Below are 27,333 nucleotides of genomic sequence, written 5' to 3'. Positions count from 1 at the left end.
CAAACAGAGGTACATGCTCCATCATTACGATCGGATTTACCAGCTAGGCCTCAGCCTGTGACCTGCAGAAAATGCAAATCAACAGGGCGATTAAAGTCACTTGGCCACTTCACAAAACCGCCAATCACATGCTCTGTCGGAACTGAGCCAAGCAGACACCGGTGCTACATCAGACACTGCGGATCAGAGGTATCCAAGGTGCAGCCCCCCTGCTGTTGCAATGGGTAAAACTCATACACACAGCTGCTTTTCACATTTCTCACACATGCTCAAGCTGCACCCTCTTCAGACAGTACTAATGCAAAACATGTGTGGCTTCTGTGTGTTGAAGGAGTCACTTCAGAAAAGTCTGACATGTGCAATGGTAAGGGAGGGAAAAACTCCATTTCAACAATTAGCAGGTGACCAGGTGTGTTTTTCCACTTTCCAGCTGCTGAGCTACACCTTGTTGTAGCGAGTACTCCAATTCTACACATCTGGAGAATCCAGGGCCACAGCTTACAGACAATAGCACATTTACGCTGACATTTCTGATCCGGATCAAATGCATTAGTAGCATATGATCCTGTCAGTGAAAACACTCGAGTGGCTCAAGTCCCAGCACGCACTGCGGTGGCACTGGTTTTAAAGGCAGGCGGCAGACAAACACCCTTCACATCAGTGGAGCAGATGTGAACATTTCCCTACTTCCCTTATTATAAATACAAATTTTAAAATTAACACTAAATGGCTTATTTGATGTTAGCAAAACAATTGTGTTTTTATTGAAAATGCTACAGTTGCAGAAAAATATGCAAGTGTGTTGGTATTACTTGTTAGAATAACTCAGATGAGATGAAAGTTTTTGATATAGCTTGTGTTCTAAAGGACTAATTTAATATACATATTATACAACCCCTGGGGCTGCTGAAAGTTAATCCTGATTAAATGGCAGTGTAAACGTGCTTATTAAGCACAAGGTGCCCAGGGAGCTACACACTGTTAGTTAGCACAGACGGGTCTACCTACATGAGCAAAGAGCTCAATGCACTACAGACTACTGGTTAATCACAGGCATGTACAGCAGGCAGCTGTAGACAAGTCACTTACATCAGAGGCTTCACAAAGTGGATAAGTAACTTAATAGCTGCCCTGTGCAGGGAGAAAGCAATGTTTGCACAGTGCAGGCAAGCAGATACTCTGGAGGGCAATTAATGGACTGAGACAGTGAATTAGTAGCATATAAACTGATGACTGATATACAGAGCCCCAAGCACAGCATTGGAGGGCAGTGGTTTACCAATGCAAATTGAAATTCAATCAAAGAACCTGAGGATGTTTTGAAAGCTTATTCCGCTCCCTCAATATCAAAACAAAAACAGGGAAAAAGAAAAAAAGATTTGAAAGTATGTGAACCTTAACCTCTTAGGAAAATACATTTGTATCACATTGCAGATTCACAAACCTCAAATTTAGCCTTCTAAATAAACATACTTTGAACTGCAGTGGAGTTTAAATTGCTACATAGTCAAATTGATCTGAAGCACAGCTACACTAAGCACTGAGGGCCAGGGCATAGAAAAGCAAAGATACTGGAAACTTTAGATCATCCTTCTGTGTTTCAGAAATTAAATCTAATGGGGATTTAAATTACTTCCCTAGTAAAGTGAACAGAATAGAGTTACTTTCACAATCTACAATTTAGCATTCAGTGCTACTCTTATAGGCTGGCTAATAAGAAATTAAAGTAAGCAGTTGTAATCCAAATCACAGTTAAGGCTTCAGTGATTAATACGATACTGGCGACTGTTCACCACTATGTGCCAAGTAGAGATCAAGCTAATAAATATTTGAATTTATCTTAAATTTATTCTAACAAAGCTAATGAGGTGAGAAGTCAGCTAGTTCTTGCGATGTCAAATTCTTTACAGTCCATTTAAGGCTAGATCTCAGTATTTAATGTAATAAAAGTGCTTTGCCAGGTTTTTAAAACAGAATTTGCATACTTAGAAGTATTTAATAGTGCTTTGCAATACCAATTCATTTTTACCTCAACTCAAGGGTTTGTGGTGTTACTTCCCCATAATGAAATACTTCAAACAGCTACCATTTCCCCTACACAAATACAAGCCCCAGCTTAAATAAAGAGTGCTTTGTAGCCAGCGCAGCTTAAACACACACGTAGTAAAGCTTTGTGAAGCTCGTTGGTGCTGCTGCCTCATAAGACTAAAAATTTATGGCCCTCTGTCACAGCAGCCTGCTTTGCAATACCATACGGCATGATCCAAATGGCTATACAGCCAACACTGCAGCATTGATCACTATTGATTAAAGAGATACCTACATTGTACACACATATTGAAGAGTATTGCGAAAAAACATTTAAATCTTAAATCATTAACTTAAATAGGTAACTAAAAAGTTTGAATTATTATTTTTGGTCTACCTTGTGAAAGTGAAATAGGTTTAACTGAAATCCCCGTACTTGATTGTAAATCATGTTAAAATCCTTATTTCCTGGCTCATCGCAGATAAAATAGACCCCCCTTCACCCCCCACCCACAGTGTACAGTGACTAGATGAGCATCTTGGGCCTACAGCCTGAATTCAACTCTAAGGACTATGTGCAAAAAAAATTAAATAAAATTGTATAAGAATGCACCAGTATCTTAAGCCTCAAGGGACTTCAGGGACAAGTCTTAAAATACTTATACTTTAGTACTTTATACATTACATTCTGTATTTGAGGTTTTCGAGGCTTTTCTGAAAACAATGTCAGCAACAATCTTCCATGATGTGCTGAATTATTTTTAAACGCTGCTTGGGAAGTTCTCTAAGCTTTCAGACTTTTAAAAACCCACAATGCAGTTTACAGTCTTAATCATCCTCTGCTTGATAAAATGAGAAGCTGTCACAGCAGTGTGTGAGGCTGCAAATACGGTATGGTCACCACAGCTTCATTTTTAAAGCTTGCCAACATTGGCCCTTGCACTTCCTTCTAGATGACACTCCTACATTACACAGAACGGACAATTCAATCCTTGTACCACTAGTTCCTTCTTGTGGAAGTTGAGTATTTTGGCTTTAACCAAGAACAATACTGACTACTCACAGGAAGCATCTATTCACAAAGTGCAAAAATTCTCTTAAATACATTAGAACAAATTTAATTTTCAAACAGAAAAAATGGTTAAAACCCAAGAAATAGACGTCTTCAGATATGCAATACTTTACAACCTTACAGGTAGCTGCCCGGCAGGCAAATGACAAGGTCTTAAACATAGTTAATATACAGTCATTTAATTCCTGGTTATGATTAGCACAATTTATAAACCATCTTGCACGGTTTCCATGACAACAAATTAAAAATTCCCTGGACACGCGTCCATAAAATAAGTTTTAATCAGTGATGCACAATTCAAACGATCTTCTGAAACTTCCCTTAAAGGGACGGGATTAATTAATTAAATCCTGCACTGGTGCACTTTTTGTCTCTCCCTCTAACCACAAGCTGGAGCAGGATAATTTGCTTGTTAAAAAGGAGACGGCGCCTCAAAGCGGGAGAACAAGAACATACAAATTCTGCCAAATAGGCCCCCATCGTCAGAGGCTTCGAGACCAGAGGGCCACACTGCCCACAAGAGTCTCGACACGTCAGGAGCACAGCCAGTCGGGGCTGTCACCCATCCATCATGTCACACAGCCTCCTTGGACGAATGGTTATTGTACAGTTAAGTGCCCATTATCCCCCCCAGTCTCTCTGGTCGAAGAATACTGCCCTGGCAAAATGGACTTCACTCACCCCTGGCCCTAACCATCAAGTCTCCATTTCAAGGCTCTAGTTCTTTAGAGAAGACTTCCTACTGGGGCAGCGGGTGGCCAGAGCAAACTCACTCCACTCAGCCAACTGATGCCTTGCTGAGGGAATTGGCCCTCTTCCTCTTTCCATTAAGAGAAACTTATCAGAGCAAAAGCTGCGCAGGCTTGTGGCTTAATGCCATTTTGATTTCCTAGAACAAGCAAAAGAACCTGGGCGACTGAAGCAACAGGCCACTAAGAGGTTTTTTCACTTCTGCTCCAGGTTCAGGCAACAGATAAGGGAAGCTCTTCAAACCGTAACAGGAGCGATTATAGGAACAGTGCGCTGTACAGGATGGCCACCCAGACAAAGGTTGTGCAAAGTGCTGTGGGCACATACGACTCGGCACCATGAATGATTTAATGTCTGCAAATGCTCGTGAAACCTTTCCCTGCATAGGGGGGGAAAAAAAAGCTTTTATATAAACCATTGTGAAGACAAGACAAAAAGACGGGAAGAATAAAGATGCTTTAAAATTACACACAAATAAAAAAGGAAAAGCCAATCTAGAGGTGAAACTCTGGTAGTGCAAGTCCCAACTACCCATTTAAACCATACAGTTTTCCTGCTCTCCGCTCCCTGAGGACGGAGGGGTTTCCAAACAGACTCTCTGGCTCCAGCACGGTGCTGCTCTAGAACAATTTCCCGACTCGGAGGTCACCCAAGCAAAACGGCACTTCCACTGCGAGGCAGACAGGGGTGTCAAATAGACTAAAATAGAGCAATTTCCTAATCCTGAGCCCCTCTCCCTTTGCCTGGTGGCTTTTTGCAGTTTCTGTGCAAGACAACGGGAGTTTTATTCATACTGAAGGGTGTAGCACTTTGATTCTCCTGTATGAGAAAAAAAAAGTTGTATAATATTTAATGGTCTCCTATAATGTAGCAAATACATTCCAATAAATATTACCTACGCAAACCTCAGGTTCAACTTACCTTTTCTTATAGCAACCTATTCTGTACCTTTGTAAATTCCTTCCCCCACATCTAAAAGCTGTCAGTGTTAATAAGCCTAACCAATTGTTCATACACAGATACTATTAAATTGTTTAAACCATAATCAAAAACCAACCTTTCAAATGTCAGTTATAGATTTCTAAAGAAACTCTAGTAGTAGCCTATCATTCATGATTTTTAATTAAAACACTCACTTTGAGATTTAAGTAAACTACAATTTCCTGCTTTCATTAAGTTTTACGGAAAGAGTATACTAGGAAGAAATTCCGGGTCATTCAACAATCTACAAAATTGTCCTGCCAAGAGTACAAACCCAGAGCCATGACTGGGACAGGAAAGATTAGGAGTCAAGCCAGCAGGGCACTACATAAACACCAAGGAATTTGTGCATTAAGAATATATCTTCAGGTTGCTTTCAGTATTACATATTTTTTTTGTTTGCATTTGTTTTTGTTGTGATGGTTTTGGTCCCCAAGCACAGGCTAAACATTCACTGAAAAATGAAGGATCTGCATCACTAAAGTCTAGAGGTTTACTTCACACCAAGAGCAGCTTCAGCACAGGAATGTGGCATGCTTTATCGGAGTTCTGTGCAGCCACACAGCAACACGCCAGATCCATTTTGGCAGCCGACCCAGAGAGCAAGAGGGCAGTTTGCTGTAGTAGTTACAGAACGATGCCAGTCTTCGCCTCTTTGTCTGTGCACTGCCGATTGGTGCCACTATGCCAAGTGACTCAACCGCTCAATTAAAAGCACTCTCGTGACGGAGCACTCCCAGCTTGCCATCTGCTACTGGTGTGGGACTGGATAATGTACTGATATAATAATTAGCAGGATGACAATGGGGGGGGGAAACAAGAAGCCTTGACAAGCTCAGATCCAAAGTTAGACATTTATGAAGCACCTTGATCAATCTCTGGTCTAAATCAGCTTCTGGGGACATATGATTAATATGGTGTGCTCCCCACTCCCTCTAGGAAGGGCAATAGAGAAGGGATGGTGGGGGAGATTCAATAAAAGTGCTATAAAACCTATACGTTGACTAAGGGAATAACCATTACAGCTGTTGACAAGTGGCAGTAGCAGCTTTTAAACACAGAGCGGTTAATGAGCCTCTTCGGAATAACCGCATATTATGGTGCTAAGTACACTGGCAGTCTTGCCAACAGGCAGCCAGGATAACCCCAGCTTTACACCACTTATAGGGTGTACTTCTGCCCTCCAAGTGATTGCAATTCGTTCCCTTTGCCATGCTGTTGCACTGTAATTTAAAGGGAACGTCTTTAAGAGTTCATGTTGGCACAGAGCACTAAATGCAGGTTAATTGTGTTCAGTGGTTGGCTGCACCACAGCAGGTCAGTTGAGGGTCACAGGCTATTGGCAGCAGCAGTAGGCTCTAAGGTGGGGCTTTTGTACCTCCAGCTCAGAAGAACGCTTTAAGCTGTGGATCTCTAGGTTAGCTTTTCAGCATTTGTTATCAATGGCTCACTTGTGCCGAAGTCAAAACACCAGCAGACCTCTGCCAAGCGGCTTCACACAACTGTATTTAGTAACACTGCCGGTTACCTAGCAACATCACAAATACTGAAAGAAAACCTGTAATGTTTTATCATCGTCATCTCAAAAGTGTGTAAATAAAGGATGTTAGCCTTTAATGAACAAAGGTTAGACGAGTGAAACCCCAGCAGGAATTTCATAACTCTGCTTCAGTAGCTTGTGTGGCCATTGTTTTTGCAAACATTGCAGCAGCATTCCCCTCAAACCTTTATCATGGGAATTTGAGCCATGACTGACCTAAAACACAGCCATAATATAAATAACAAGATCCATTTCAGTCTTTAAAATGAAGAGGTTTCAAAACTTATTTCTGGTAAATCCAATCCAACAAAGCGGAAGCCATTTCTTAGGGCATAAACTCGAGCATCAAAAAAATCTGCCGTTTCTCTGAGCATCCGAATATACATTTTAAACGGTATACATCTTCCTGGTACAAGGCTTGAAAAAAAATACTAAAATCTAATTAAATTCAGAGTAACAAGTAAAACTATGCAGACTCCACAACCCCTATAAAAATGTGGCTCCAAAGTAATCTATTCATGAGTTTTCACTGAAGCTAATGGAGTCCACTTGTGTAGTTTTGTAATCTATAGAGCTAGAATAACAGCACTTAATGATTAATAAATACATTACGAATTCAGGGCTGTTGCTGTGATGTACTGTTAACTGCACTGAAGGATGGAGAAAATGACAGGGCAAGCCTATTACAAATAAAAATTATACATATATAAATACATATTTGCCTGTATTTGTGACTGTAGAAATGATATCCACAAAAATAAATACAAACCAGCCTATATATAGATCTAGATATACATATGAACATCTCAAAACAGATGTAACCTAGGCCATCTGGTTTACCGTTAAATAACAGCACTGCAGTGACCGGACCTTTTTGTATCTTTGAACGGAAACATTCCACAATTTATTCTTAACGTGATGCAACTCTAACCAAGAAAAGCAGCTATCAATCTCTGGAGCTCTTTTAAAATACAAAGCCAAATGGTTACCCAGACTAGGTTGGTACACTAGTTTAATTGTCAAGAAAGGGAATGTATACATAAAATAAAGAACGACACACCAATTTAGTCTTATGCTCCAGTAACTGTCAACTCAACTCATATCGCACCAGGGCCACTAAGCTCTCCGCTCGGTTTCTGGCCGCCTCTACCTTATCACACTGCACTCTGCCATCACATCTGGAGAGGAACGGGTTTCAGTAGTCATGACATGGAAGAAGGGGGAGCAGGGAGGGTGGAGCAAATCTCCAGTATGAAGCAGGGACAGCATGTAAAACAGCCAAATGCAGGGCTCAGAGCTGCACCAAGACGTTTAAATCTTCCTTCAACACAGATCATGATTTCTGCTTTACTCCATCACATCAGTATTTAGTTGCCCAGTTGCTTAAGGGGCTCATAAAACCAGTCTAAACTTATTTGTAAACTTACTTCTCATTGTGGGATTTGGTGCAAGTCATATGATGTATGCTAAATCGAAGCAGGAATTGACAGCCATTCAAGTCACATGCAGGCGCGGTGAAGACAGGACAATGGAAGCCTGACCCTTCCTGCTCCTCTCTGCATCATGATTCATTAGCCTGTTGTCAAGCACACAGTTTATGAGCTTGATTCTTCTTTTTTTATGGGGGAACATTAGCAATCCAGACAAAATTGCAATTACAGCATAGCTTGGGGTTTCTAAAACAGACTGCTTTGTGTGTGTGTGTGTGTGTGTGTGTGTGTGTGTGTGTGAAGACAGTGCCGCTAGAACTGGAATCTTTCCTCGGCTGGATGGTGACGTGTTCTTTGGGGAATGCAGAGGAATGTGACCAGCCTCCATGTTTTCAGTAACTACCCCTTCTAGCCTGCACTGAAAGCAGCTTAGGAAACAAAAGGGTGAATTAACCAATGCCACAAATATCTTCTGCAAATTCTACCAGTGAAGAGGGATTTTAAATCGCCAGTTTGGTTATAATTTAATGCATCTTCACCCAAATGGAGACACTTCTACCCACCCCTATCACAAAGAAGACAATGAGCTGACTGCCCGAGCTCTTAAATCAGCTACCACACCTGGTCTCCTGGGAGAGCACCGATTTGTGCCAATATCTCCATCTAACACCAAGACCAGAAGCCACGCATCACAGCCAGGGAAATCACAAACATCTCTCTGGCTCCCTGGTACCAATTAACGCTGCCGTGGGATTAGACAGGCAAGTTAAAAGTGTAACATGAGAGTAACAGAAGGCACCACTATTCTGAAACAAAGGCCTTTGGGGCTTTACCTGAGAAAAGCATCTTGAATTATTTATGGTGGGATTAAAAAATCTTGCCAAGGAACCCGATGAAGTGATGCAAAGTCAGTCATCTGTTAGGAATCACTGACTTGTGTTTTACTTCATTGATTTCTAGAGCGAGGATACAGCTAAATAATCAGTCTTCAATTACTATGTTCCATAAAAATATTTAAATATAAACACTTAGATTTATTTGTACTGGAGATGTGGAGGAGAGGGGTTTCACTAATGAGTCTACAATCAGATCTTGGCATGTGTACATGGAGAGAAGGGGCCATATGTTGTGGGATGGAGCAGGCAGTTTGCTTGAATTTATTCCCCTTATTCAAAAATAACCTATTCAAATTCAATTATAATAGGCCGCAGCCCTCGTTCTGAGACAGATCGCAAGTTTTATAAGTTAACAGTTCAAACTAAAAATAATGTGATTAAATACCCATTACAGAATGCGATCTCTTTTCCACAGTGGATGCTTTGGAGTTTCATTTTCTTAGTTATCAGCTTCCAAACTTCATTATAGCAAATTTGGCGTGAGAATTCTTGCCAACTCCCCATTTGTTCATACATTTTCAAGATTTCCCCCCCGGGCATTTCAATGATCAAAAGTCTCTCTGCTAGGAATATTAAAATGGTATAATTACAGAGGCTTTGTATGATTATATAGGAAAATTCAGCATGTCAGTTATCTGTTAAGGCTTAAAAAAAAAAAAGACTGATATGAACAAATGTGGTGTTACATAATATCATTTTGGATCTAAAACATCACCACATAATGGACAGAGGATTTTGAGAATAATTTTGATTGTTACCGTCTCAATAGGTCCCAATTTTGGACATGTAGTTTTTGCAGTGAATCTCCAAATAATGCCGAAATAAAGGGTTCATATATAGGTTAACATTTAATTGTAAGTCAATCCTAAAATAAAGGAGAAAAACAAAATAAAGCAGGATATTTAACTGTTGCACCCACATTTCTGGTGTGGCAACTAATAAAGGAAGGCTACAGGAGTCAGAATACAGCAAGGCTTGGCTTCTGGCGGGTCAGATGGCTTTCGGTCAGTCCACAGCACACTGAAACATCACACGTGGACACAATCTGTTGGCAACTCCAAAGCGTCTGCAGTGCGAACTTCAAAAGCTTTGAGACACCAGGAAGCCTGCTAATGATGAGTTCTCAAAAACGCCTTGGTTATTATGCTACACTGTAAATGTAAGACTGGCTCACATATATAGGAAGAGGATGTCCGGTAGTTCAAATGTTAAAACCAGCAGGTAACTTAGACACAAGAACAGAGAGGGGGAAATTACAAAAAAAAAACTCACTGTTGTAGCCTGTCAATCAAAACTAAATACTATTCTCCTAGCTAAGGGTAGCAGGAGTTTGATCAATGGACTTGCAGGGTTTCACTTACCAATCTGAAGTATCTAGGGAAAGGACAGATAAATGGTTAACTACATGCAGTTCTGGCACGCATACAGTCTTAAGAGCGCAGAGGAAACTGTTGATGAAACACTGAAAAGTGAACTAGAAGATGTATAGGTCTATACAGTTCCGGCAACTAAAACTACTTTGCACAGAGGGGAAATGCAACAAGACAGTTATACAATATTTGAAAGAGTCTTCCAAATGTGTGTTCTGTAATTTTGCTAAATCAGATTAAGCACTTCAAATCTTATGGTCGGTAAGGAAGGTTATGTTAAATACACAGCTGTTGAAAGTGCTTACAAAGCCCTAAGGAAACGCAAAAGCAACAGCTGTAAAGTGGTCAATAATAAAGCAGAGTCACCTCAGCCATCGCCCCCATTACAACATGGTGTGCCATAAATTTAGACTGCATTGCAAAATAAAATTAATGAGATGTATTGATTAACACTTACAAACCATCAGGAAGTCAAAGCCAATAGAAAAACAGCAGAGTTATTTACTGGCGATTGTAAATCTAACCAGGCTATGTAAGTAGACTAAAATCAGAGTAATCCACTTCACACACCAGCTGTTAGCCCTCTGAATAAGATGGGCAAAACCACTTATTTACGTAGGGTCTACATATGACAAAACTTGCACCAATACCATATTTTCTTCCCATTTCCTCATGCTGCGATTTTGTGGACCAGTGGTCTACGATTCCACCAAGACCAGAAGAATGGTTTTTAAACTGAAACAGAGAAGGACATTCCTTCCCATTGCGCCTTGTTTCGAGTAATTCCATACTGCCCTGCTCTCTGGTTACGCAATTAGCCAGTTGTGTAGGTTCTAGCTGAAGCACATTGTTATGTTCTGACATAAGGCTGAAGAAATGTAACAAAGTACTTGCAGGCATCTAAAGGAGTCCAAATTGCTTTATTTTATTTCAAATTCTGCTCAGGCAGATTTAGAAGCCATAAATGGTCATGTTCAGCATTCTGCTTCAGCATATGCTTACTTCCTTCTCCATGGCTACCAGCTCAGAAACATGACTGGCATGAGATGTAATACAACTGGGAGTTGCTGCTGAATGATACATACCCTTCATTAGATAACACACTAGCCTGAAGCTGCAGTGCAGGCTGAGATTACTCTTATTACTGAACGAGACTTTGATTGGGCCTATAACGACTCACTGCAAGCTGCATGCTGGGGTTCCTTTTGTTAAAAGCCAGACGACGCGCAAGTTGGTTCTAAACCATTGTCATGTTGGGCCAGTAACTAGAAAGTTGCTGCCTCCATGACAAGCAACTTTCTAGTTACTGGCCCAACATGTAAATGAAACAGCATGCAGCAGAGGGTGGGGAATAGCATTCTTTCATCACTGCTGCCTCCAGCTCGGTCACGATCAAGAAAGCCACTGTGATGCACTCCATCAACGCAGCTTCTCCTACAGGCAGCGTGGTGCTATTTATAACCAGTCTGGAGAAGCTGACAGTCGTGTCCTTCAGAGGTGGGCGATGCGATCACCTTCCTCTTGCCTCATTGCACTGTTCAGCTATTGTTGCGCAAAAGCAAAAGCCCAATAAATCAGCATAGGTCAAATTATAGATTGTATGCTACTTATTTAAGATGGTGGGGAGGGGTTGTCTTGTCAAAGCCACAGTATTTCCATCCTCTTAGTGAAATACAGGCAGCCTGGTCCAAAGATACTTTGTCAAGCCCTTATCACAAATATTAAAACATTCATTCACACCCTTCAGTGTGATCACGGTGCAGAAATTAGATCAGTGCCTCCGAGAGCTGTTGGACACTCTTCAGAATGTATTGACAGCATTACACAGAGCAGACAACGTGACTAGAGACTGCAGCATTCGCAGTGATGGTCCCTGTTCACATATTCCCTTACTTCATCACTTTCAATCTGGCGGCATACTTTACAAATTTCTTGGCTGGGGAATTAAAATCTCTGTAGTAAATAATTCACTCCATACTTCCACAGTCTTTCAAATTACAAGGCAAGAAGAGTACAACACCTAGAACTCACAATCATTTGAGTTATTTTGGATTAGGCAACATTTCCACCTTTCTAAAATTAGAAAATGGATTTATTGCTGCAGATGCTAGGTTTAAAATGAATAAAAGCTACGTGGCACACCAAGAAAAGCCGTTAAAGTGTCGATCCTTTTCCCTTCCTTCCTCCATTAATTTCCTAGACAGCCAGGTTGCAACAGCTTTTAAGAGCTCCGCTGCTCAGCGGAGGCGGGCATTGCGTCATTAGAGCCGCATCCTGTTCCCACAAAATGCCTTCCCAGCACTTCCTCCTCACCAGCTCCTGCTCTGCACTTCCACTGGGGCAAGGCTATCATTTCAAATAAATAAAATAGATTGGACAATGACCTCAGCTCTCTCAGCAATTATCATGTGTTCCTGTATACCCCTGAAGTGCCTAACCAAGAGAATGTAAAGTTCAAGTCAGGGTTATGCGTGCGTGCGTGTGTGTGTGTGTGTGTGTGTGTGTAAAAACTGAGTGAAAGATTCCACAGGGAAAAGAAAGGCTGTTTTAATTTATTCCCACCTTCAAACATTTGTGGGATATGGAAATATGGTATTACAAGGAACTTTTAGTGCAGAACCGTCTAGTGTAAGAGTTTATGTATACATGACATTTAAGCACTTAAGATGAATTGCATGACATGCAGAAGAATAAATTCCACAAGCACTGCAGCCTAGAGTGCTAAGCAAACAAAAATATATTTTAGAAAGACTTCAGCCTTTTGTTGGAAAAAGCTCACTTAAAACAGTAGTACTGATGCTATCAATTGTTTGATTACATGGCTCAATAAGTGCTAAGTTCCTAAAGGGAAACTTTAGCTTCCTACTCCGACAAACTAGTTTGGAGCTCAAAGAATCAAAACACTTTGGATTAAATGGAGAGGGAGGTGGGGGTTCTGTTTTTTTTTCCTTAAATGAATAGAAAAATCAAAACGAAGAAGAGCAAACAAAATCTATTTCCCGTACGGGGAAGATTAAGGTAGTTTTGGAAAATTATCCTTGACAGTTTAGTGACTCACACAGGCCTGCCGTCACCAGCCTTCCTCTGGACCAGGGCCAGTGGCGCACACGGCTCTCCAGAGACCAGCACAGCTGCAGAACATGCCAATCGCATGGATCCTGAAATCTTGTTTTCTGCCCAGGTGTGACTATTGTTATCCATGCAAAACACCTTCCCTACCATGACAACCCTGACCCCCACACCCTCAGTACACTGACCAATCAAACGTCGTTCGAACAGGGATGAAAATCACTCCCATTGGACAGCGGTCTAATCATTTCCAGGTTTTACCAGCTGCAAACTCCTATATCCCACCCAGCACCAGGTGCAGAGTATTAACGCTTACCTTATTTTGAGAAATGCTAAGACATGAAATTATAGAGCGTACTTTAATATTTCATTTTGTGCTTGGTACTCCAATCGTCAGTACAATTTTCAAGGGGCCTATAGTGTGACAAGTTAAACAATATGAGCCTTATTTCTCTGCCCATTTCACACATTTAATTCTCTAAATACACACCATCTGTCAGGAAAGAGGAGTGGGGGGGTGTAAGAGAAAAACGCCTCTCAGTTTTCCATTTGCCAAATCTGCGCAAGGGTTCAGAAGTTCAAATTTACCTGTACTAAGCCGAGGCTCTTACTACAGTAGCACAATACTAGGAGGGCTAGGCATGAGCAAAGGGCACACAGAAGCAGAACAATGGATTTACAAGTGCATTTGCTCAATACAGTAAGGTACGCGTGATATGACCAGAAAGAAAAATGGGGGGAGCAGAATTTTTTTTTTTAAATGCCCTCAAATAAAAGCAGATTCGTTTACGGTTCAACAAACCAACCAACTGCTAGTCGAAGTTGAGGATTTATGAGGGTGTAGCAGTCAACAGGTCCTCACATGCTCAGAAATGCAGGTTGAGGGCGTTGACATTTCGTAGCTTGCCGTTCGCTTTAGGAGAACAGGTATTGAGAAACAAGCGTCAGTAAAAATTCTCTACATCCGATATAGATGGGTCACTTTTCTGAAGCCATGCCTCAGTTCACCATACAAGTACAATTGTTTTAACACAGGGTTACCCAACAGCTACACTCATCAACTGGTGTTTTATTAAAGGTAGAAGGAGGGGGAAGAAAGCGTTAAATGGCTGTGAAGAAGTTAAATATATTGTAGTGCTATAGAACAGAGCACAGCGGTCCCAAACTGGGGTAGCATTACTGATCTGTGCCAAAGGCACATGGAAAGCAGACCTCTTCTTCCATTCACGGACTGTCAACTTCCAAAACATGACAAAAGGATTCTCCAGTCAACTGGCGGACCGCAATATCAGTCAATCCCTGCAGTGTATATACTGTGTAGACCTTGTTATGCATTTTAAATGACATCTCCGAATGTCTTCCATGTGTTCTATTCGATTCAAATCCACACAAAACAAATGTCAGTGCTATGCAAATCCCCATACGCTAAAATGTACTACTTATCCAACTTTTACGCTGCCTTTCACCACAATGAGCAAAGGGGTGTTTTTCCGCTCTCGTTTTAAGTTGACTTATACTCGGCTATAACAATGTTTTTGTTCCGAGCCGATTAAAGGAATGCGAGGCACGGATGGAGTGCTAATGTGGAATGCTGCCTTGTTTCAACTATCTGGTGTAAAGCAAACTCACATCGCCTCTGGTTTCTTTAGGTCTGAACAAATCACACGCTGCAGTGCATCTCATTGGCTTCAAACAGATTTCAGACAACGTTTTCAAAGTTATAAACTATGAACTGAACAGAAACCACCACTTGCTTTCAAGAAAACTATGAGTAATGCAAAGCAAAACCACTGCCATTATCGCTCATCTGTAGCTTTGGGCCTCGTAGCTACTGCCAATAATGTTCTACACATGTTCGATACTGTACATTTTACTATGAAGATTGCCATAGAGAAAAAAAAAAAAAAAGTTTAAACGCCAGGGGAACGCATTCAAAGTTTTCATCTCCCATTTCACTTTCATGAATCCTTGTATGTTTTCTAAATTAGCAACATGTGCAATTCATTGGCAGTGAAAGTCTGTAATCACCCTGCACAAGCGATTGGCCATTGGAGGTCACTCAGGTTTGGAGACGGCCCGTCAGCTGGACGAGAGGCGCATGTCCCGAGATTGAGTTGGACGGCAGTCAGGAATAATCATTTACAAACTAACATTTTACATCACCACCTGGATATTCACTGACTCTGCCGATTACCCGTTTTTACAGGGAATCTCCCCCCATTTCCATCTACATTTCAGCCTGGCTAATATACATAGCTTTCAAAGTTCAGTGCCAAAATCCAGAATTGTGCAGCAGTCAACATGAAAAATACAAACAGGAGGATGACTCTTAGTGTATCCCATTGAGTTTAGGACAACAAATACACCCATATGCCCACATTATGACTGTACTACTCTTGCATGAAACTGGAACAAAGGTAAACTGATTGGTTTCCAAGTCTTTTCACAAATGAAACATAAAAAACATAAGCAGAGAGACTGCATGGCAGTGGATATAGTGTATACCTGCAAAACACTAGAGGATTTTAAAGGGGACCCATAAAAATAGAGAAAAGCAGCAGACAGTGCAGATTGTACACTTGTTTCATGGAAAAGAATTCCCACAAATTACTTTGATGGTACCTTTCACTTGGGAATAAATCTAAGCAGGCTTTTATCCCTTTAAATCCAACAGTGCGGAGACCCATTCCATAAAATCCCTTAAGAGCTACTTAAATCAGGACTTGTATTAGAGATCTGAGATTTAGAATCTGATGGGATTGAAGACTAAATGCAAGACATTCAATTCAACAGGAGTTCACCTCCAAACAAAGTACAGTTACGTCACACTGCCTGGTTAATCACAAGCTGAGAATACCAGGGCTCAATCACCAGTATCAAGCTATTCAATTCAGCTTTTTGAGTATAGGGTTTGGAAAAAATGAATCAAATATCCATTTCTGTAAATGCTTCACAAAAAAGTAAAACACGCTGTATATCCTACCACTGTAGAATTAAGAGATATAGATCCTGAGAATGAAGTGCTGTGACAGACTAGCTGAAATGCAGTTTGTCAGGTTTTTATCAAGTCTTTTGTAGGTGACTAAGTAAAGGGTTGACTGAACTTGCTCTGATGGTCAGGTGTGGAGGAAACGCAATTCACCGTATATTTCAAAAGTATACAAAACCATAAAGCCACAGAACCAACTGTATGGGACCATAAAATTCATTTTTGGAGATCCTGCAAGATGGATAGGTAGGTACTACTCAAATTATTTAATATAGAAATCTAAATAACCACAAAGCACAACTCACAGGAGCTTGTGTAGTATCCCTAACAAAGCTGCCATACTGCCCCGTCTAATTATCCTGTTGATCTGCATTAGTCACTGAAGAAAGGATTTTTCATCATTACAGTAGCGTCATTAAAGTGAATCCCAAACAAAGCATGCCGAAACGCTTGGTCAATAGAGGAGTGCATTCTGAGGTGTGAGGCTATGGAAAATAAGTCCCACAGAGGGGTGACCGTGACCATGCACAGAAAAGAGAGACCTTTAAAATGCATGGAAGGGAGACTTATTGAAAGATTGTTGAAAATCAGCCAACTGGATGCCATGCTGTTTCTTAGTTTGCTTATCTGCCCTATGCAACACTTTTTTTTTTTTTTTTTTACACCCCCCAGGGCAAATCTATTCAAACAAAAGAAGCCCATACATGTCTAATGAAGAGCCATGCTCACCACACTGCATTATTGCATGGACTCCCAGACATCCTTACAGTTCATGCTTTATTTCACACAACACTGACCTATTTTTTTTTTTTTTTTTTTTGCAGGGACAACTTACAAAGTGGAATACATCTTTGCTGTAACACTCACAAGGAGCCGAGCTTGTGGTGGTCACAGTCGATAACATATCTGTCTTTACGTGGGTCTCTGCAAGGCTGAGTTGAGCTGCAATATTGATTAGCACACCTTTATCTACAATCAAAACAGCATAGATAAATAGCAAAGGGAGGTCTGGGTAAAAGGATTGGAGGAAAAATCATAACCAAAATATTTTCATGGCTGGGAGATTAAAGAAACTAGACTTGTAAAACCCTACTTTCAGGGTGCCCCATCTGAATGTCATGGCACATGTATCCAGTATTTGGACTAGCCTTGCAGCAGTTTTGAACTTCACAGATCACACCACGATCCACTCAGGAAAACGTGGTTTTAATTAAGCGTCGTGCACACAAAGCCAAGTAGTACACAGTGCCAGACGCTTGGCCTAGCCACGGAAACCACCTTACATCCCACCCTCCATTCCACACGCATTCTTGTAAAAGTCATTTCAAACATTCATGCATGTGACTGACCATGGCCCAAAACCCCCGGACTCTCTGTCCCCTGCAAGTGACTCAGACATTGGCTTACATATCTCGGCAAGAGTTCCTCTACAACCGAGCTCATCTTTAACACCTCAGTGGTGTCTTGCTGGAAAGATCTACAGACACCAATGGATATCAACAAAATACAAGGAGACTTGACTTGAACAGGTTTATAGATCCACCGCTCAGCACGGAGAGTACGCTGCCCCACGTGTACAAACGTTCTCCATTTGTTCAATTTCGAAAATGGCTCGTATTGCAAATCAAAACCCGAGCTCCAGCACAAGGTACGCCATCATTACTCACAATTATAGTCAGGAGATTTGTTTACCCCCTTTACATTTTCTAAAAGCCACCCTTGATTAGTAGCAAGAACTGATGACGGAGAACATGAGCCAACCATGTCCTGCATCCAAAAAAACACTATATGAAAGAGCTACAGTGACAGGTGTCTCCTCCAGTTTGATTAGACAATCTGTAATCCCCACCCCCACCATCAGATATAAATAACATTGTATGGCACTAGTGGTAGAAAACACACAATGACGATAAGTGAAGATTGCTTAGGGTCACCACCAAATACATTTGAATCACTTTAAAACTCTGTACAGACACAGCCATGTAACCCACTCTTTTGAGGGCGAGCTGCAGGAAAATGCTGAAAATATAAAATAAACTCGACTATTTCCTTAGCAAACATGATCAGTACAGACATCCGCGCATCTGCCCCCTGCAATCCCACCAAAACACATCTACTGCGCTTTACGGTCTGTGTAAAAGCCATCAATGCACTTAATTTGGTCCGGTCGATCTGATCATTAATCAAGATATTGCGGGGACCTCTGGTTATTGCATCTACACCGAGCTGGCATTGAAAAGGGCACAGCCTTATACTAGGAGTGTTGTCCTGTTGCATTTCTAAGCAAATAATTGAAAGCGGCTGAGGTAATGTACAAAATAATCCCGGTATTCAAAACTATGCCGCCTGCATTACATAAGCGTCCATTTCCGCCGCTGCTCTCCAACGCGGTCATGTGCTCTATGCGGCGAAAACGCCTGCATGTGTCCATTACACAGCAATGTGGACAAACGGCACATATGACACGGGTCCGGTCCCAACAAACGGCACATATGACACGGGTCCGGTCCCAACAAACGGCACATATGACACGGGTCCGGTCCCAACAAACGGCACATATGACACGGGTCCGGTCCCAACAAACGGCACATATGACACGGGTCCGGTCCCAACAAACGGCACATATGACACGGGTCCGGTCCCAACAAACGGCACATATGACACGGGTCCGGTCCCAACAAACGGCACATATGACACGGGTCCGGTCCCAACAAACGGCACATATGACACGGGTCCGGTCCCAACAAACGGCACATATGACACGGGTCCGGTCCCAACAAACGGCACATATGACACGGGTCCGGTCCCAACAAACGGCACATATGACACGGGTCCGGTCCCAACAAACGGCTCATATTACACGGGTCCGGTCCCAACAAACAGCACATATGACACGGGTCCGGTCCCAACAACCGGCACATATTACACGGGTCCGGTCCCAACAAACGGCACATATTACACAGGTCCGGTCCCAACAAACGGCACATATTACACGGGTCCGGTCGCAACAAACAGCAGCGACTCAATCAGGCCGGCAAGCGGCGACGGGGAAATAAACCGCGCAGCTGCACTGGATGCGAGGAGCAGCCGGCGCCTCCACACGGGCTGCGGGACTCACGGGCCCGGGTCGCAGCTCCAGTCAGCGTCGAGGCCGCCCGTCTCCGGTACCGTGTTGTGAAACCTGCCCCGACGGCAGGAGCCCATATTTCCAGTCATCTGCCGCTCATGTCTCGGTGAATTCCTGCCATTCATAGCGCCCCGTCGACGCGCAAACGACACCCACCTCATCCAAACCCGAGAAACACCCGAATCAAACCGGGTCCCAGCGAGTCGCAGGACTGGAGATACCCAGCGCCGCGCCGTGAGACCCGGCCAAGCCTGAGCAGCGTTTGTGCGTTTTTAACCGGGTTAGCCCACATCGCTGCAGCTCCCGGATGATTAGGCTGCACCTATTTCCCGGTTTCCCGTTTTTTCAGCGCAGCCACGTTTGAAACCTCGCCGACTGCACACAAATCACGCACATTTCCCCCGAAACAAAAGACCCGCACCCCCCCCACACAGCCGCACATTTCACCCCACAACCGCGCCGTCTCCCCCAGCGCACGACACCATCCGCCGATCTGCTACAACACAAGCGGCTCGCAGCGCCCGGGCATCCCTCGTTTTATTCCACACGGCGTTTCCCTCCCAAAACCAACACGGCCGAGATAACAAGCGGATCCTTACCTCCTATTTCTACGCAAGAACAGACCGCTGGCTGTGAAGTAAGCAATGCAAACTCCTGCGATTCCCGGGCTGAAAGCTGTGTCCGCTGCTCCTCCGCCGCCGCAGTCGCTCGTCTCTTCTCCGGATCCCTGGCACCGGAAGCCACGCCCTGTCTCTTCCCCGCCCCCGCGCCGGCGTCACCCCGCAGCGTTGGGAAAAAAGCGGGAGTGACAGCGCGCCCGGCCAATCAGCGGGAGTCTTTCCGAGTCTGCGCACGCCTTGTGGAGGCGGGTGTGGGAGCCCGTCCGCGGAAAGGCCGCCTGGAGAACAGGTGGGGAGGGAAGTCCTCAGCAGGGTAGATTGCCGGCTACACCCATATACTCTCTCTTTTTAACCTCGGCGGTAGGGGGTTTACCACCTGGCCCCCTAATTCCCATTCAATGAAAGAGAGGAGGTTTTTACCTTTTCCTCCTGCATGCAAAGCAATGCACGCAAGCATTACTTACTGGTTGCCTGCTTTATTAACACCGTGCTGTGAAAATGCAAATGAAAAAGCGGTTGTTTTGGTTCAGATTTTGTATCGTACTTATTATAATATATCGCCCTCATTTGCCAGGTTAGTAATAATACCGATCATGTCTTCACTGGCAGCTTCCATGATTCAGTCAGTGCAAATTAAGGTCACTTACTCTTGGTCAACAAACTATTCCTTAAAATATGGGTCAATGCCAAGGTTAGAAAAGGGTGGTTGCATGAGCTGTGATAGCTGATAGGACCTAGATGGTTTATAACAGGGGTGTAGACAACAACATTGTAGTAATAAAGCCCTACCCTTGTATATATGAAACTGGCAAAACACATCAGCTAGTGCCTTACAGACTTCCTCCAAATATATTTTGAACTAGATCCAAACCTAATTCTTCACCCCAGCTGTAAGATGTATTTCGTTTGAGCATGATGCTGATAACACCAGGGTTCTGGGGAGCGTCTTGCCAACAGTGTTTTATGCATATTTCTATTTGACCAAACTGACATAATGCAAGTGAAATGTTGTTGATAAACCCTGTCCTGTTCATGAGGAAATCGTGGCTGCTCCATAGCGCGCACACAATGATTCATGTTTAACTAGAGAGCCTGACCAGAGATTTCTAATGAGGCCATCTGCTCAAACTGAGACGATGTGTCGAATTGAGCTGGGCTTTCACTGGCTGAGAAAGGACAGCGTCCCTTCATTAACCACATCATCGACATAATCAACAGGATTCGAGTGAATATAATAATATTGTATTGTTTTGAAATGAAAATACTGTGGGAAATGACTGATTGGTTGCAAGGACCAATGCTGGAGCTGTCTCAGTTCCTCAGTATACTGGTATCACCTGTATTACTGAAACACTCGACTACTAATGTGATTTTAAACCACAAAATAATAATAATAATAATAATAATAATAATAATAATAATAATAATAATAAAATGCACACCTAAACTTTCAAATCTGAAATGTGTGGAATAATATATGCAATTATGCCTTTGATCAAATCTCTCTCTCTTTCTCCTCCACCAAAAAAATGGGTTCTAGAAAATGAAAAGACATTTTCTAACTGTAATTAGAGGTAAATCCGTAAGTAAGTGAGTAAATCCGAGGGAATTCAATCTAAAAGAGGTCAAGGTCTAAACAAGACTACTGTCTGACTGGCAGGCAGTGTAAATAAAATAAAGATAACAGGACAGCCCTAATGAATGTGCCAGTTGGGAAGTTTGACTTACATTATTGAGGAGCACCCTGCAGATTGAGCCGCTACAGCTGAAGCACCTAGCTGACGGTGATCTGGTTGAATATTAACAGCCACTGCACCAAGCCAAGTGATGGAGTGACTCACTTTGCTGTTAGCCAGTGACATCATAACTCCCAAGAACATAATCACAAAATAGCAACCAGCTTTGATTACTGGGAAATACTCTCTGTAATCTGGGGGTAAATATCAAACTGCCACTGCATTGAATCTCAGGGAGGGAGGCCTGTATCCACTAAAGTATTTATTGTATTGTCGAAACACGTTGGTTTATCTGTAGCCACCTATATGATTCAATAAGAAGAGAACATAAGAGAAACAATCGTGTTTCCGTTTTAGGAGCTCGGACATTCGGGTTATTTAGTTGCTGGGAGTCAACGCACCTGTTTGAGATTCAGTAGAGGTATTTTAAAACAAAGCGCATAGGCCTGTTACTGCATGATTGTATATGTAGCACAATATGTTTAATTACTATAATATGAATGACTGTATTTCTTTTGTCCATGAGCTGAGGGCTCTGACAGGCAGGGGCTCAGTTTCAATGTCGTCAGCCAAATTATTAGCCAGGTAATATATCAACAAGCTCTTTTGTTTGACCCTTCTAAAGATGATGCTGTTTGGCTATATTTAAGTTGAGTGATTGGCAAAATAGGTCAGGGGCTGCTTAATTATAGCAATTGGTCACATTTGATCTCCAAGCATTGTACATTTGGTATGATTTACACTCAGTTGCCTCAGGGCTTCTTCCCATGTGCTTAATTAATTTATCCACGGTGCCAAGTCAATCTTCCTCTGAGTGAATCCTTCTGACGTGTCTTTAGGTTAGAGTAAGGAGGTTTAGTTAAAAGCACATCATTTGTTCATCTGGCAGAGACACAACATACATTTGGAGACATAACTCATGTCACGATGTTTCAGCACACACAAGTAAACAGCTGGTCTTGATAAAAAGCAGTAGTGAAAAAATACAAATAAGAACCTCAATATAGGTGGAGTTTCAATTCCTCCAGTTGGCTGTAATACTAAAGATAATTATTTCATTGTTTGTATCATGTTGCCATTTGGATACTTAACCAGTGGTTAAGGGCTAAGTTCTGTGCCTTGTATTCAAAAAGTATAGTTTTGACACTAGCCTCTTCCTTACGTGCTTCTCTTGAATGTAATTTAGTTTTTATGATTAGTTAATATGGACTGTGAGATACTGATCTAGTGTTTGCTTGATTCCTGGGCATTGTCCTTGTGCTGGAAATGTGTTGGCAACACATCTCCACTAGATGGAGCTGTTTCCCGGGTCTTTTAAAAACTTGGCAGAGCTCAGGTTTTATTAACAGCATTAACTATTATTAATGTGCTTCCTTAGTTTCTGCGCATCCCTATCTAACAAATCTGACAGTACTTGAAACCCCCAAAAAATCTGTTTAAACATAATAATATCACAGTTTACATTTAAGTTCAGTGATCATTGAAACACATTATAAAAAATAGAATGTGTATGTGTGTGTATTTAAAGTGGTGAATAGTAGTTCATTATTTTTGCAAACTCGATTGATAGACATAAACAATGCATTTATGGAAAATAACAAGCATATTATATGAATCATTGTGACATTTGTTTTCTGTACATGTTTAATAAGTCTGAAGAAGCCAGATTTCAGACATTTTGTTTGCAGTGTACTACAGTCTGAGGTCTTTCACTCATTTCACTTGTTTCCTGCCTAGAAAAAACTAGCACCCTATTTGAGATGTTCTCATAGTAAAGATGTTGTGTGCTGTGAAGGCTCCAGTGGTCGTTGAACTTCAGTGTGTTGTTTCAGCTGAGGAAGTGTGTGTCTTTTTTCATTAAACACACTAGCTGTAATCAACTTTCGATATCATTTCATATGTTCGAGCCAGGCACAAAAGGACCAGAACATTGGCTAACCACATAACAAACATGAACAAAGTGCTCAACCATAAACAAAAGTTCCTGAAAACAGCCCAAATATCAGGGCTGGGTGACCTTTCACCTGGTGAGAGTCACTTTTGACGACCACCACCAGCTTAGACATTGGGACTGCAAAGATAAGATTCCAGATAAGAGTGGATTATATTTAGTGGCAGATTCCCAGGTTCCCTGCTGAGCAACAGCTACCAGAAACTTTCAACAAACACCGACTGGAAGCCAGCTGTGATTAAAAAAATAAAATAATACAAAAACAAAGTTGGTAAAAGCTACTGTAACAAAGATAATGGATTCAACATTTTATTTTTCTTCCAGTTGATTTATAACCAGTGAGTCATCAGCTTACAGGTTAGCCAAGGATATTATATTACCAGGATTTATCAGTCTTATTTGAAAAGATACTTTATTTATCTTACAATACATACAAATACCGTTCTGCCTTTTTTATATGATTCACTTACCAAACCCTGAATGACAATATCAAACACCTCAACCCAGCCCTGATCTTTCTTCTTTACTGAAATCTGTGCTGACTTTATTTGCCCTATTGGGTTACGCTTTAAAATAAGGCGGTGTGATTCCTCATGAATTAATAATATAAATACTACAGAATTAAGTGTTCAAATACATTAAATTCGCTCTCAAAATAAAACATTACCACAAACACTCACTGCAGCCTTAGACTAAACAAGAAGTACTTCACTGATAGAAAACAGGGGGAAAACAGAACTTTATTATTGTTTCTACCGACACCACTATTTAATGTACCAGCCCTGGAAGTCTGTAAGTGTATTATAATTATGGGCTTTTCAGCATGACTCAATCCAGGTTCAATTAATTCATCTTAAACAAAGAAATACAAACAGGAACCACATCTTTATATACTCTACAAGAAACAGACTTCCTTCACGCCACTGACTGTGTATTGCAGAAGCTGGTACAGAATCTGATGCATTCTTTCCCACAGACACACTGCACTTGCTTTCTCACAAAAGGAGTGAACCGCTCACACAGTGGAGATGACATACCGAAGAGACTTTTCCTTTTAAAGAGATTCCCGTAGGACTAACAGTAAGGATTAAACCATACACACACACACACACACACACGACACACACAAAGCTTTAAATATCGCAATGCCCATCCAAAGATTGTTTATGATACACAGATATCAGTCAACTTTTCTTATGGTTTGTTTTTTGCCTCGCATTCAGCATTTTGTTTTTTCTTTGTCATCGTTGAATGTTTCTGTATTATTGTTTTCAATATGCCCTAGCACTTTGTAGTGCCCCAGAAATGGCTTTCTTCTTTAAACGCTTAGAATAAAGTATGAGGAATAGTTTATTGTTATTATTATTATGTTTTGATGTGCTTTGTGGCGATAAAATCACGATTTCCTGAAAAAGCCTCCCTCTGTGTCATTTCTCACATTATCGTGAACGCTTATTTCTGTCCTAAAAAGGTAAGGACAAGTGTTACCTCGTAATGCATTGCTGTCTACTCTCATAAAATCAGTGACAATAATCTACTTTGTCTTACCTTTTTTTGGTGTGCTCTTCACCGCAGGGGGCTTTTCTCTTTTGGGTGTATCAAAGGCCATTTTCATGAGGGCCACCTTCACCGATTGCCCCTGATCTCCAGCTAATTCGATCTTCCCATCTTTTGAACTTCCTTGTTGGGTGATTTGGAGCTGAGTCTTGTCTTTGTCCTTTGGTAGCTCTAAGTCACAGGCAGGTAGGGACCCTGCACTGGAGTGTGCCTCGTTGATCTTTAAACTGGGAGCATTTTCAATAGATGGGCTTGTCTCTGATTTCTCTGTGTTGGTTGCTGATGAAGGTTTTGTCTCAGTCTCCACATCCTCCAGCTGAAGATCCTTAGGTTTGTTTTGCTCGTCTCTGCAGTCCACACTTCCTTGTGGACTTGCACCTCTGGCCTTCTCACTATCTGAAGGAGCTGCAGTGATCTCAGGCACATCCGGACGATCATTAAGAACACAATCCTTCTCTGTTAGTCCCTCTGCATCAGCATCTTCTAAATTGCATCCCTGATGGTTGGTCTTTTCCTGAAACTCAGCTGCCTTCTTGGTCTGCTGTGAATCGGACGTGGTCTTGACCTCTGCATTGGTTCCTTCTGTGTCATTCCTGAAGTACTGATGGTTCTCATCAGATGAGCTTGTTTCCTCAGTCACTCCTAACACCTGCTCTGTTTGCTGATCAACATTGAGGATAGATGGAGTTGGATCTTCTGGATCAGGGTTGGGCTGGATTTCTGTATTGACACTGCTTTGGCTAGGCTTAAAGGCAACATTATTTATTTCTGATTCTGAATCACCTGAAATTGTTTCTTTAGTTTGAAGACTGTAGGAATCACTGGTTTCCAATTCCTGAAGACAAGTTCCTGCTGGTTCCGCCATGTTTATAGTTTTAAGGAGCTCTGGTGATCCCTGAGTCTGTTGATCTTCTCTGTTGTGGCCTTGATCCTCCTCCACAGCATACTTCGATTCAGACACAACTCCTTCATTTGTGTCATTTTTATTTTCTGCCCCAGGTCTTTCTTGTAAAGGGTCTTCCAATTGGACAAAAGAGAAGGAATCTTGAGCTTCAGTGCTGGTCCTTGTTTTCCAGGCCTCTCTCGAAGGATGCAGCAGGACATTCTTCTCAGATCTCTCCACGTTTTCCCAACATGTCTCAGCTGCGTCAGTGTTTACTGACAACGGAACAGTGGGTGTGGGGTTGTCCTGGTCGTTGATGCTACTTTCCTTCTTTATATACAGGTTATGCTCTTCCTTTATCATCCTTTCCAATGGGAGCTCTTCATGTCCAAACTGACTCTCTGCAGACTGCGATTGGACTATCCTCTTGTAATTATCTTCACTTAACTCCTTTCCTTGAGGTAAGGGATGAGTCCCTAGCGAGACGAACAACACATTATCCTCCTTATCTCCTTCCTCTGACTCGTCTGATGTCGTCTCCACAGTTTCCGACGCCTCCTTAGCCACAAACAAAACTTTTTCACTTGCGTTGAAATGAAATCGGCCGAGTCCGTCTTCACCTTCTTGTGAGTCCAGTATTTCACACTTGTCTTCATGTGCCATCTCAGCCCCGAGTTTGTTTATTCCCACCTCTGAAGCCCACTGGTCGGTTTCCACTGAGTCTTGCAGGGCTCCCGGCTCTGTGCTCTCGCCCTGTTGCTCTAGACTCTCACTCGGCTCTGGCTGCTTCAGCGTGTTTGGAACAGAGCCGCCTGTCTTTGCCCCTCCCTTTCCCACTCGCTCATTGGCAGGGAGATCTCCTTCTCCCGGAGAGCTCCCATTCCTCTCCAGAGCAGGTGCTGCAGGCTCCCTGTCTGGTGTGTTTGTTTTATCCGTGCCTTCCAGGTCTCTCCCCCTGCACTCCACGATCTCTGGACCACCCCCTCCCCCTGCCTGTCTGCCACCCTCTGCCGCTGGATCCCCGGAGTCAGTAACGTCTGTCTGAAGCGTCTCTGCTGCCTCCTTAGGACCCTCCCCAGGCACTTGGTCCTTGTCCAGATTTTGGCCCATTTTCTAGTCTGTGGAAAAAGAGATTGTGTTACATTTTACAGAGACCAACCACCCAAATGATGCTATATGTTTGGCATGCCTCTCCCAGCAGTGCGTGTTTGACAGGACTGTGCACTCTCCTCTCCGGCCTCTGCCCCTTTCTCTCTCCCTCTCTCTCCGTCGCTTTCTCTGTATCTCTCACTGGCATGCTGAAGCATATCAGATCGCTCTGTTGGCTGAATCTG

General features: G+C 42.4%; 1 protein-coding gene across 2 annotated transcripts in view; it reads right to left on the bottom strand.

Moving 5' to 3' along the window:
- Positions 1 to 27,124, bottom strand: part of coro1ca (coronin, actin binding protein, 1Ca) — a 49,845-nt gene extending 22,721 nt beyond the window's left edge. Inside the window, exon 1 of one of the 2 annotated variants that reach the window (XM_066689944.1) lies at positions 25,108 to 27,124. In XM_066689944.1, coding sequence (XP_066546041.1) covers positions 25,108 to 27,109 — 2,002 coding nt within the window. In that variant the 5' untranslated portion in view covers positions 27,110 to 27,124. The remainder of the gene's footprint in view (positions 1 to 25,107) is intronic. The other variant, XM_066689945.1, reaches the window with a different exon arrangement.
- Between the last annotated feature and the right edge of the window lie 209 nt (positions 27,125 to 27,333).

The sequence above is a fragment of the Amia ocellicauda genome, chromosome 17 (genome assembly GCF_036373705.1).
Source record: "Amia ocellicauda isolate fAmiCal2 chromosome 17, fAmiCal2.hap1, whole genome shotgun sequence".
NCBI classification, from domain to species: domain Eukaryota; kingdom Metazoa; phylum Chordata; class Actinopteri; order Amiiformes; family Amiidae; genus Amia; species Amia ocellicauda.
Note: the sequence above shows the minus strand (reverse complement) of the source record. Positions and strands in the feature narration are given on the sequence as shown.